At 41.1% G+C, this 13,265-nt stretch overlaps 2 protein-coding genes across 5 annotated transcripts in view; one reads left to right on the top strand and one right to left on the bottom strand.

The window, feature by feature from the left end:
- Nucleotides 1-7,261, top strand: part of DNAL1 (dynein axonemal light chain 1) — a 40,965-nt gene extending 33,704 nt beyond the window's left edge. For all 3 annotated transcript variants that reach the window (XM_086319799.1, XM_086319801.1, XM_086319800.1), the window contains exon 8: nt 1,839-7,261. In XM_086319799.1, the coding sequence (XP_086175925.1) occupies nt 1,839-1,879 (41 nt within the window). In that variant the 3' untranslated portion in view covers nt 1,880-7,261. The remainder of the gene's footprint in view (nt 1-1,838) is intronic.
- Nucleotides 7,262-7,781: 520 nt separating this feature from the next.
- PNMA1 (PNMA family member 1) lies at nt 7,782-11,828 on the bottom strand. Of its 2 annotated transcripts, none has more exons than XM_086319797.1 (2): nt 9,640-11,828; nt 7,782-7,870 (listed from the first exon to the last, which is right to left on the bottom strand). In XM_086319797.1, the coding sequence occupies exon 1, from the start codon at nt 11,011-11,013 to the stop codon at nt 9,952-9,954; it is 1,062 nt and encodes a 353-aa protein (XP_086175923.1). In that variant the 5' UTR covers nt 11,014-11,828; the 3' UTR covers nt 7,782-7,870; nt 9,640-9,951. The 2 variants fall into 2 exon arrangements, with proteins under 2 accessions (XP_086175923.1, XP_086175924.1); XM_086319798.1 differs by having other exon boundaries at nt 9,881-11,828.
- Between the last annotated feature and the right edge of the window lie 1,437 nt (nt 11,829-13,265).

Raw genomic sequence — 13,265 nt, 5'->3', positions numbered from 1 at the left:
CTGGAAGAATGACCTTGGTCTACCTTAAACCAGTGAGATAGAACATACATGGCCATGGCTACTAACAAGCCTATTTTTGCTCCTCTTCAGTTGCTTGTAAGAAAAAGTGAGAGATGTTAAAGAGCTAAAATGAAAAAGACAGACTATACCAAATGTTAGTAGAAAATGGAGCAACTAGAACTCTCATAACCTGCTGGACGGCAACATAACTTGGCATAACTTTGGAAAACTAGCATTATCTACAAAAGCACTACATACACACCCCTTATGACCCAGCAGATTTTCTCCTAGTTACATACCCAAAAGAAAAGAGTATGGATGTTTACCAAAAGGCAGTATGACAATGCTTATAGCACCACTATTTTAATAACTGTACATTGGAAACAACCCAAATGCCCACCAACAATAAATAAATTACGACATATTCGTACAATGGAACATTAAACAACAATGAGAATGAATGAACTATAATTTCACACAATGTACATGAATGATACAAACATATTGTTGAGCAAAAGAAGCCAAACACAGAGTATATGCAATATCGTTCTATTCATACCAATTTCAAAATCAGGCAACATAATCTATGGTGTTAGACATTAGGATAGAATATACCTTTTGTTGGGGGACAATGACAAGAAGGGGGCTTGAGGAAGTTTAGGGGATTCTGATAATGTTCTCTTCCTAATCTGGGTGCTGGTTACCAGATATGTCCATTTTGGGTACGGTTATCAATCTGCATACTTACAGTTTGTGTACTTTGTATTTCAACAAGACATTCACTAGCCCCCATAAACAGATGCTGTGGGAAGTACAGAGAGGTAAAACTCTGCTCAATGCCATAAAGAAGAATCACACAGGAAGAGGCACTGGAGTTGGTTCTTAATTAAAGCTAGGGCTTAGATGGGAGGTGTGTTGGGAAGGCCATTCCAAAATGGAGGAACTTTGTTAACCAAGAATCCAGAGGTGTAGTGGTTTGCAAGATAAGTTTGGGAAGCAGTTGAGTTGATCAGTTTATCCGGAGTGGAGGGTGACTGATTGAAGAGGTAAGACAGAATAGTTGACTAAGGTCAAATTATGCTGCTGCTGCTACGTCGCTTCAGTCGTGTCCGACTCTTTGCGACCCCATAGACGGCAGCCCACCAGGTTTCCCCATCCCTGGGATTCTCCAGGCAAGAACACTGGAGTGGGTTGCCATTTCCTTTTCCAATGCATGAAAGTGAAAAGTGAAGGTGAAGTCGCTCAGTCATGTCCAACTCTAGCGACCCCATGGACTACAGCCCACCAGGCTCCTCCGTCCATGGGATTTTCCAGGCAAGAGTACTGGAGTGGGGTGCCATATGGGCATGCTTCAAATGCCAGAGCTCAGAAATGGGTTTGCCCAGTGAGAGCTGAGGATGTATTTTGTTTTTTGTCCCTTGGTTCTTTTTATTTTTTTCCAATTTATCCTCAATGTTTAATATCTGGGGGAGTAACATGGAAATTCAGATTCTGGCAATACTGGGATTGCATATCTTATTGTGAAAAATGAGTATTTCTTTGTGTTTAATGTACAGACTTTTTCTTGTGTTATAGGGCCTTATTTTTCTGCCTGGTACCTGTAGGTGTTTTTATTTGCAGCTCTTCATTTGGGGAGCTGAATATTTATAATTACCTAATCAGCTTGGAAATTCTTCTTAGAGGTTTTTTAGATAACTTGAAATATAAAAGATTATTTTGTGGTATCATTTTATTATAGCACACTTCACAGCATCCTCAGGTTTACAAAAAAATATTTTCATGTAGAATTTCACAATCTCTTGAGAATGACCAGAAATAATTTTCTTTTTCATTTTTAGGTACCCCAGTAATTAAAGAAGATGAGGAAGAAGATAACTAACACTACATTTTCCACTTTGTGTTAACTTATTTAAATGTCATAAGAATAGATAAGTTTTGTATAGTTGTTTATTTTAAAGATTCTGTGTGGGGCAAATGGTTCTTAGACCTCTCATTCCTATCTTTTATTCTCTTAAACCTATTCAGTATCTCTCCCCCACAACAACACCAACCTTATATATTCTAGTTCTCTTTTTAGAAACTACACATTTTCAGGTTTTGTCTTCAGTCCCAGTTACATACTGTGTGGCCCCATCTACTGAAACCTTCATAGACCAGTCATTTTTAATAACAAAAGAAATGTGTTGCTTTATTCAGTTTGTTTAGATTTGTTTTAGGCCAGACATTTAAATATATATACTTAACTATTGAATCTGTAGGCCATCTTTCCTGAAGGTCCATCTCTTTATGACTCAGAAGCACAAATATGCCATGCCTTTGGTTCGGGAAGAGTTCCTCTTAGAATTACAGCAGCAGCCCTAGAATCAAGACACCAAAGTCGAATTGGAAAAGTTAGAGTGAAAAAAGGAAAAATGAGTACCTTGGAGGCCTTATAAGCCCATGTTGTATTTACTTATCTTTTGTTCCACAAGTGTGCGCATTGTCAACTGGAATTTACGTTGTGTTGACCTGCATGTCCACTCAAGTCCTGTACACAATCAGCCAATTGTTCTGTGATCCAGGTCAGTGGTTAAAATGACTGTCATGATCACTCCTTTGACTTGTACTTTGGCCTTATTACACATGTGGACCTAATCTTAGGCACACTTTTTTGGTTTATAGTTCCTTATTTGTTAAATAAGGAAATGTATATAAGCAGTAGTTATATTTGAATTCCTAGCTTAAATGTTGGCCATTCATATTTTTTAAAATTTGCCCTAATAACTTCGGTCTGTTGACTGTCACGTTGAAAGAAGTAATTGTTGTGAAGGTAAAGAACTTAAAAGACTGGATTTGGTATCTTTCAATAAGTCAAATTTAGTATTTCAAAGTATATTTTTAGAAATGTTTAAGTTAAACAGCTCTAAAAATAAATTATGTAAATGGTTGTGGAAGGAAAAGATGTTTCATTATGGAATCCCAGGCAAATGGCAATATTTTTAAGGATTGCCTCTTCTGTGAAGGATACTAGGTGATTTAACCTCAAAACTGCAAAGCAATAGCTGGATGCAGAGTTTAGAATTTATCATATAAGAAAAATTTGTTTTTGGAAAATGCAAGATATGGTAGTCAGTAATCCAGATGAAGTCCATAGTAGTCTGTGACTGGGTCACTGATAGACTGCAAAAAAGAAGTCGAGGCCCTCTGCCAAATTGTGCCTAAAGTCCCTCAACCAGAGATTATTAATGGTTGCTATTAATATTTCCCCATTTACTTATGTAAAACCAGTCAAAGAAACAAAAGTAGTCCTGGCTTTCAGAAGTTGGCAGCTATTTTAGTAGGAACTACATGATTTCTCTGAATCACTCTGATCAAAAGGGACCCACTGCTTTGACAATCAATTCTAAATAAGTCTAGTGCTTTTTTAGCTTCTTTATGCTCTTCCTTAGTTTGATAGGAAGAAATCTTTGCTCTGACTGGCTTATACATTCAGAGCCTTTGAGTATTTTTTTCTGAACCATAGGCAATGAGAATTACCCTTGGTGATATTTAAGGCCCATAAACTAAGAGGGAAGACGATCTTTTCTTGTACTTTGCACTTCATCTAGTAAGTAAGTTTGAAGCCATATTGCTATGCATGGATGTATTTTCAAAAGTTATGCTGGAAGTGAATATAATAGGGAATGAATGAATGACTTCATATTGAATTTATTTATAAAATGGCTTACACTGTTGATGATTGACTTTTTTGAATTCTGTAGTATAGAAACTAATTTTCTTTTTCTCCTTTTTTTTAAAAAAGTTTTAATTGGAGGATAATTGCTTTATCTCCTTGTTTCTTAATGTCTTTTAATCACTGGTAGTTCTCAGAGAAGTGTAAGGTGCTTTTCTGTGTTAATTTCACACACAATTTATAGTTCAGTTTCACTCAGCAAATATTTGAATGACTTCTGTGCATCCTTTTCTTAGAATTAGAGCGAGAATTCATGTCATTAGAAAATGAAAGATAAGGTATATGAAGAAGTTCAGAATATTCTTTCAACTAATTCTTTATGTCATCCTTTACTGCTGCAAATTTAGCTGATAGTAAATGCCTTTGGTTTATGCTTCTAGGATTAGATATTTGACCTACTTGAAATGGATTCTGTGTTCCTTGCTTAAGACATAATGCCATTTTAGTGGATCATTCAATTTCTTCTATTCCTGTAGTGATGGAATCAGTGAAAGTGAAAAGTGAAGGTCACGGTTGTGTCTGACTCTTTGTGATCCTGTGGACTGTAGCCTGCCAGGCTCCTCTGTCCCTGGAATTCTCCAGGCCAGAATACTGGAGTGGGTAGCTGTTCCCTTCTCCAGGGAATCTTCCTGACCCAGGGATTGAACCAGGGTCTCCTGCATTGCAGGCAGATTCTTTACCAGCTGAGCTACCAGGGAATCAGTACAGTATTTTAATTTTTCACAGGAAATTTTATTATAGCCTACTGAGGAATTCAGCTTTCCTATGCTCCCTAACTCTAAGCTTATATTGTATTACCTAGTCAGGTTTTGAAAGATTTTTGTGTTCTTTGTAAATAGGAGTGTGTTCCTTTAAACCAGAGTTTCTCAACCTGGCACTATTAATATTTTACGCTGGATAGTGTTGCAGGGTATGGCTGGCTGTTCCTTGTAGTAGGGGATGTTTAGCAGCATCTCTGGCTTTTACACACTAGATGCCAGTAGAACACTCTCCCATGTTGTGACAACCAAAAGTGTCTGTAGACATCGCCATCTGCCCTGTGGGGCACAAGGGTGGGAACAGATTTGCCCCTGGTTAAGAACCAGTGCTTTGTAGAAACATTCCTTTTTCCAAGGTCCATTTATTTTCATTCTGTAATCATATGCTCGGAGAAGGCAATGGCACCCCACTCCAGTACTCTCGCCTGGAAAATCCCATGGATGGAGGAGCCTGGGAGGCTGCAGTCCATGGAGTCGTTAAGAGTCTGACACAACTGAGAGACTTCACTTTCACTTTTCATTTTCATGCATTGGAGAAGGAAATGGCAACCCACTCCAGTGTTCTTGCCTGGAGAATCCCAGGGACGGGGGAGCCTGGTGGGCTGCTGTTTATGTGGTCGCACAGAGTCGGACATGACTGAAGCGATTTAGCAGCAGCAGCAGTCATATGCTACCGGAGTTGTTTCAGAGGTGATATATTTGATAATCATGGATAGAAGGAAATGGTCACTGGTGTTTTCCTTGTAATGCTGTTTTTAATAATTTTCATGTAACATTAGAAACTCAGGGCTGGAAGGCTCAACTTATGTTTTTCAGCAGGGTCTCTACTTTTATTGTTTAGCATTCTTACTTAGGACAATAAGTGTTAACCTACCTCTCCTTACTATCAACAGAATCCAATTTTATGATAGATTTTGCTTTGTCTCTGAAGTTTAACATTTTGAGTATAGAAAACAGATCATCATTCTTTAGGTGTTCATTCTTTATTCATTGTCCAATAATGCACAAATTTTGTAGACTGTAGCAGTCATTAAATACAGAAAAATATTGTATAAAATTTGGTAATTATATATGAAAGTAGCTGGCATAGACACTAACTTTGCATGTGATCAGAAGAATGTCTGGTCATAATTGCCCAGTAACTTGGTATGGTTACTGGATCTATTCCACAAATAGAGGTGGTATAAGACATGTTAATGTGGTTCCTGTGTAAAGAGAAAATTTGACTTGAATAGACGCTTCTGATACCTCTTACCAGTTGGCCTCAAGTAGAATAAGGAGGAGTAAGAAATGAATCTTAACAGTTAACTTATCCTCAGAGTTGGTGATGTGTAAGTTGAGTTGAAGGTAGTTGTCTATGTGACCCAGAATCTTCCAGCTGGATTTTTCTTAGGACAAAATGGAAAATGCGTAGGGCCTGGAAAGGTTGGATTAAGTGACTAACTTAAAAAAAAAAGAACTGGGGGGAAGTGTCAAAGCATTGATTATGAGTAGTCTGATTGTCTAAACTGCAATCTGATTGTCTGTTCACAGAGACCTTACGTTGTAAATATTGGCAAAGGGAGAAAAATAACTGTTAAATTGGAAGTTATCCTTTAGCAGAAATCAGTTCCTTTGGCATGCATTTTATTTATTTGGCCTGCTTAATATGTCTGTAAATAACTGAATATAAAACAAATTCAGTGCAGCAGAGCTGGTGCTTCTGACACAGCTAACTTGACCATATTCCTTTATCTTCACTTTAGCATGAGTGTTTTTAACTATAAGTGCAATAAAAAAAAAAAAATTAAGGGTATGTTTTTTTAAAAAATCACTGAACTTTTAGAAATCCCTCATTTATATCTCCATTCCTGCCTTATTATCAACCAGCGACTACAAAGAAAGAAAATGAACAAGTAGACTGAGTCTTACCTTTTTCTAACCTAAGATAAATTTTCACTTGACATTTGGAGGAGTCATAACTGGATTCTAGTTAATTTCCCATATTGGGCTGGTTAGAAGGAACCAGCCAACCAAATTATGATCTAGCAAATTTAACAAGGAGGTGAGGGAGAGGAAGCTATTTTACAGTCGATTTGCACTTTAAAATGAACTGGATGTTGGTGAAAAGTACTCTCAAAGGGCAGATGGGTAAATACCCAGCCTGCATGTGTATATTAGAGAATTAAAGTTCATCCTTGCTTGTTCTGAGCCCACCGGAGCAGTAGTTCTGTGTCATCATAATCAGAGTCAGGATTTCCTTATTTCCCTAGTTGGTGTCATCTTCCATGTCTGCTACATGAAGTCATCCCTCTGGGGGATTTATTAAGTAGAATTCTGCTACTCAGAATGGAAACTTTGTGAGTTATCTTTCCTATATCTAGATTTAAAAAGTTAATTTAGATGTTGGCTAGATTAAGTTGTGGCTAATGTTACAACGTTGGGATGTTCTTTGCTTTTTTGATCAGCAGGGTACCTGCCTCTGAGGTGCTATTGCCTAGAGGGATCAATATCAAAAGACCAGTGAGTTGGTAGCTGTAGAGAATATGCATACAGGCAGCTCCTTCTCCCAGGGTGTCAGTCATGGTCATGAGCATCATTCCAGAATCTTTGGCTTCTAGAACCAACTCCATTCTGAAGAACATTTTAACATGTATTAATACTTTAGTAATAATCTTTTATATGCAGGAATTTTGTAGCATGACTTTATGACTAAACTTATTGTGTTAAATTATTTAGAAATGTTGTTTCCGAATGTTATTTTGTGAGACTTGTTTTAAAACAGTAATAAATTGTGTTATTTTATAGAAAATCTATTTGTATCTTTTTTGATTACTGTCCATTAGTTTTAACTAATATAGAGCAATTATGTGAACTCTCAATGATATTCAGTTCCAAAGAAATTCAGTCTTTGGATGACATTCCACACAGCTTGTGTGTGAGTGAGAGGGAGAAAAAGAAGGGGGGATTGACTCATTTCTTTGTGCTAAAATTATTTTTCAGTAGTTTACTCCTCTCTCAGGTTTGTAAGTCTTACCCAGTTCTCTGGGCACCATTTCAAATGACTTAAGATCCTGGAAGAAGCACTTCCAGAGACAGCAAGTTACTACCGCACTTGGCCATTGCTAGTCCTCTCCTCATCTCCAGAAGTGTACAAGGTTAAGCTTGGCAGATAGGCCCTTGATTTGTTGCCTGAAATGGCCTGGTGTTGGCTAGCTCTTTTCTGATACACAAGAAACAGGAAGAACCCAGCAATAGCAATGATACTACACATTTTCCCAGCACATATTCTATGCTGTCAAATGTAACTCTGGTCACAGAATGGGACTGTATTGCAGTTTCTGCTTCTTTATTCCACAGTTCTTTGATTATGAGGATATGTTTCTTGCTGTTGTCCTCCTTTATAAAGCAGATTTTGAGCCTATAAAGAGAAAACCTTAATTCAGATCATAAATAGCACGTTATTTTCAGTTCATTGTTTTCTAGAATAAAGGGTGAACATCTAGAATTCTGACATTGTTTTCTGCCATATATATGTATTGCATTAGTATGTGTGTATGTATATGTAGATATATGCAATTATAGTGAGAGAATCCTAAGTGATGACTTTCCCTCCTAAAATGCAATCAATTCTGCAGCCATAAAAAGATACGGTGTATCCCTATATATGGATAAAGTATGTCCATATTGGGTAAAAAACATGAAGAACCTATTACTTCTTTTTGTTATGAGTGTAATATGTGTATATGTGTATGGTGGGAAGAGGGTGTATGTTTATGATGGCATGTTGGTGAGAAGGTGGGAGTGAGTGTGTGAAGACAGGATTGTGAGAGGTGAGGAGAGTGTGTACCAGTGCCAAGCCTGTGGGAGTGGAGGAGGAAGTTATGAGTGGGGAAGAGGGGGAATGCAGACATGCTTGTGGAGGTGAGTTAAGGTCTGCAAATGTGTTGTGGGGGTCAAAGATGTGATGTGTGTGTTGAGAGAAGAAAGGAAGATGGAGGAACAGACATGGTAAGTGAGGACATGAATGAGTGTACAGAAAAATATACCCATACAAAAATATACCATATACCAATTATCAGCCTTTATAAATAAGTTTACCTTGTGATCATTACACAGACCAGCTAGCCTTGTTACTATGGGAAAACTCCACTGAACTCTTATGTTCATTTAATCACTTCTGGATTTACTAGAATTTCAAAAGATGGACAACTTCAGTCACTGAATCTCTGGAACCAAATAAACATGTTTTAAGTTGTATTTCTCTTTTTATATCCTCTTGATATAAGTGACTGCTGTGATACTGAACCATCAATTTTATACAAGTATGATGAGTTATTATTCCTGCAGTGAAACAGTTTTAGCTGAAAAAAGATTTACAAGGGCGGCAGGGGGTTGGGGGGCATGGGGGGTGCGGGGGAAGCATTGCTAGATAACCTCCTAAACTCCATTTCAGGATTTTCTAACATTTTATAGTAAGTTAATATTTAGTTATCAACTAAATAAATATTTAGTTGATTTTGCCTTCAAACACTTCTCTGGTAGAAAACATGCAAAGATTGAATATATTGAAAGGTACTGCAACTTCAAATTACATAGTATGATATAAAACTTAAAAGAACTGAGGTTTGGGGTTTTTTTCAGTGACATGGCGAAGTCTTCCTAAGAAGATCATAGAGCTTAATTACACTGAAATTTTTCATACATGTCAGAAAAACAAGACAGAATTTAAAAAATATTTTTATTAATAAACATGTATTTGATAACTTCAAACTGAGAACCAGCATGAACAAGGTAAACTACTCTTCAATGATAAAGATTTGAAATGGGGGAATAGATACTGAGCTGGTTCATATTAACCTCCCTGTTCTATTCCTATCTTGTTCAGTGAAGACTTGATACACAACTCTGTAAGTGCAGTATTTCTAACACCTCCTTTTACAGCCTCAGAACACGTCTCAGTTAAACTGATCTAGATGTTTAAAGATGAAAAATGAGAAATTTGCACTGGAAAGTTGAATATCTAATTCACACTTCTTTCCGTTAATATAAATCAGGAACAATTTACAGTAAACACAAAAACTACTCACAAGAGTAGTAATAACAACAGTTCACATTTTTACTCAACACTTCCTGTGTGAGCCAGGCCATGCACTAAACTTCTGAACACGCAATTTCACATTCAGTTACCTCTGGGAAGTGTCACGAGTTCCCATGGTTTTCACAACTGATGATGATGCCATGATGACAGCTTGCAGCACTGACAACTTGCACTGTCCAAGCCTTTCCCTGGCATTGTGGCTGACATGACTCACTTGTACTGCAGCAGCTCTGGTGCTCGCTTGCAAGGTTTTACCAATGTTAACGTGAATATGCAGGCCTGACTTACCCCAGGAAAATCACACTAAGTCTTTACCACTAGGTGACATACCTGCAGGACAGCACAGAAACACGAAAAGCAGCTGTGATCTAGGTCTGCACTAAAGTCCGTTTTCTCGGGACTCAGAAGTGCCCCTCCAGGCCTAACTGCAAGAGGGCGGCTTCAGCTGCCGCCTCCTCTTCCTTGGCCTCCTCCTCACGGATCTGCACAAGCAACTGGAAGAGGTTAGGGGCCGGCCCTTCCGCAGCCCCGGTCAGCCATAGCTGCCTTCGGATGGCCCCGCTGTGGTTGGCCCCCGCAATGACTTGTTCCAGGCGGGCTTGGTTCACGTTCTCTTTATCTATGGCTCCCTTCTCCACCACCTTCTGCAGCAGGGGCTCCAGACGAATGACATAAGCAGATAATTTTTCTCCCGGGTTCTGGTAAGTGTTCAGAAATCTGACCTGCACATCCCTGGAGCTCTCCACGCTTCCAAACACCTGCTCAAGTGCCTTCAGGCATTCGGCGGTGGTAATATCTGGGTTGTTGGTCTTGAGGATGCGGATGACATCAGCGGCAGGGCCTCGAAGACTCTCCATCAACCGCCGCCTCTTTTCTATATCAGACACCTGCCACTCCTCAATGACCTCATTAGCGTGTTCCAGCCAGGGCTCAAATGTCTCCTCCCCAGGCCCCGGGATGTCCCTCCCCGAGAACAACGTCAGCTTCTTGTACCATATGGACTCTATAAGAGGCTTAATAACATTATCCAAAATATAGTTTAGCATCTCTGCTGGCATATCTGGGCCTGGGGCTGGAGAGGAGTTCTCAAACCCAAGGACACGGGCAACATCTTGCACAGTCCATCCCTCTCGGGCTAGGAAGAGATGCAACCTTTCTAGAAATTCAGCGTCGGAAGTCGGAGGCTTAAAGACTACTTTCCAGACCCCTCCTTTACCCGGCATCTCCCTGGGGATGGCAGCGTAATCCACAGTGCCAGTGAGCTCTAACAAGGCTGCTTTGGCATTCTCTTCCCTCCAGAACATTCTCCCAAGCACTCGATAGTGCACCTGGGGCATCGCAGCCTGGAGGGTCTCTTCGATTTCAGCCTCATCGCAGTTCACCGGGATCCCCCAGACCAGCAGGGCTCTCTGGGAATTCACATCCATCCCTCTACACCAGTCTTCCAACAGTGTCATCGCCATTTCCCCAACTATCAAGGGCCCCTGATAGTTGGGTTATCAGGGGGTTAGATACGAGTCAAAACTGTGGCTCCCTGTGCTAAAGGACTTAGGACGACAGCGGACACTCCCCTGCAATTTGCCCGAGGAGTCAAGCTTCACGCAATCACAATTAACCAACGACACCAGAATCCGGCTCTCGTCCTTTCACTGCCCCCACCAACGTCCGTCCTCTACGTCGTCGGAGCGAAACTTGGGGGATGCTCAGTCACGCGCCCAACGCCATCTTGTGTCTCCGATCGGCATCCGCGGGCCCGGTCCCGCACCTGCAGGCAGGGTGTCGCGTCTCCGCGCAGAGGCCCGGAGGGAAGACAGGCGGAGATGGCAGGAGACGCCGCGCTCTGAAGAGGCCGCCGGGGTGTGATCCCGGGGCGTGGCCGCCCGTTCTCCGCAGCTCAGGCGCCGGCCACTCGCTGCTGCCCCTCCTGGCATCAACCCGGCTTCCGCGGTCAGAGCTCGGCCTTCAGGCGCGCGAGGAGCCGCTCTTCTGCAGACTGCGAACTGTGCCGCCCCTGCAGGGGGAGACTGTCCAGAGGTCGCCGCGAGGCCAGCCCAAGAGCGGCTTCTTCACTGGCGCAGGTACACCCCTCTGGGCGGCGACGACAGTCGGATACCCTGAGCACCAGCAGCCGAGGCGCGGGAAGGAGGCGGAAGCGAGGCTAGAGGCGGCGCCGGCGAAGGCAGGCCGCAGGGGCTGCGCGTGGGCTGCGGCGAGCTGACCCGGAACGGAGTAGAGAGGCTGCCGGCCTGACTGACCCGCAGCCAGCCCAGGCGTTACTGCGGCAGCGAGGGGCGGGGCCGGCCGGCGAGTGGCTTTCGCCCCGCCCCCGCATCCGAAGCCTGCGCGAGCGTAGCCAAGGCAACGGCGGCCTGGAAGACTCCAGACCCTGACGCTCCGGCTGCCTGCGGTTGCCATGGTGCTAGCAAGGGACTCGCGGAGCGTTCTCTGATGGCGCATTTCCTTTTTCACACTTTCCAGATTTTTTTTTTTCCTTTTTAAACAAAGCACTGTGTTTAAAAGTTTAATTCTGGAGTGCATTGAAAATGATATGAGTCTGTCAAGGAAGACTTAACTCACGTCGCTCCTTCAACCAGTCCAGTTCAGTCGCTCAGTCATTTCCGACTCTTTGCGACCCCATGGACTGCAGCACGCCAGGTCTCCTTGTCCACTCCCAACTCCCGGAGTTTTCTGTTCAAAAACAGATGCGGTACCAGCCAATCGATCGCACTGTGCACCCTCCGCGAACTTCATCCCAATAAGACTAAAACGCTGGAAGTGTGCAGTGTTTTCCTGTCAGACACTGAGTTGAGCCTTTTTCTTCTAAAATTTTGTAAGATCTAGATCTATTAAGTAACCTTTGTAGCCAAGCAAACGCTAGTGTGTTATTTCCCCTGTCCTGGCATCATTGACAATGGACTGATAAAACAGAATGCTCATGGTTCAAAAATTTCACGTAATCCCTTGCAAGCAAACCAAGGCCGATTTACGTCAATCCCAGATGGTTGAAAATCTCCCCTAAAGGACACAGCATTCAACTATGAATTTTTAAAACCTTATTTAATAAAAGGTTTAAAGATACAGAAGAACATTCAAAAGTAAATAAGTTACATAGGTACATTACAATCACATCAGCAAGATTTTCTTTAGTGTGTTAATTTTTTTTTTTTATAAAAAGCACACAAAAAATAAAATCTTCAGTCTGGTCTATCACAACTGTACAGCAAAAGAGGTAATATTTATATATATGTACACTATTTTAATATGTAACAGTCTTTTTAAAAAAGGGTGCCACAGGCAGCAAACACACAGAAGGCAGTGTCTGATTTTTTTTTTTTCAAAATAAAAGGAATATACTTATTTATATGCTATTAAAATATTTGTACAATAATTACAGACTGTCAAGGCTGTTCCTGTGCTCTGTCCCCTCCAAGGCCTTCGACTGAGAGACAAATGAGGAAAAGGTTAAACAGCTGCAAATTGTTAGAGGCAAATATTAACACAGCAAAAATATGGGGAGGACATACAATTGTTTTATAAAAATATGCATACTTCCTGTAAACCTAAGAAGTTAGGTTTGCCAGTATGGTAATAAATACCATCCAAGAAAAGTGAGCCTCAATAAAAACATTTAAATAGCTGAGGCTTGAATATGCGTTGTATTCCTCCTTCATCTTAACATCTGGCATGTGAGAAGAGGTTAGGTCACTGAGGCAGT

This window comes from Bos grunniens, chromosome 10 (assembly GCF_055505025.1).
Source record: "Bos grunniens cultivar Pamir isolate PY7600 chromosome 10, Bosgru_T2T1.0, whole genome shotgun sequence".
NCBI classification, from domain to species: domain Eukaryota; kingdom Metazoa; phylum Chordata; class Mammalia; order Artiodactyla; family Bovidae; genus Bos; species Bos grunniens.
Note: the sequence above shows the minus strand (reverse complement) of the source record. Positions and strands in the feature narration are given on the sequence as shown.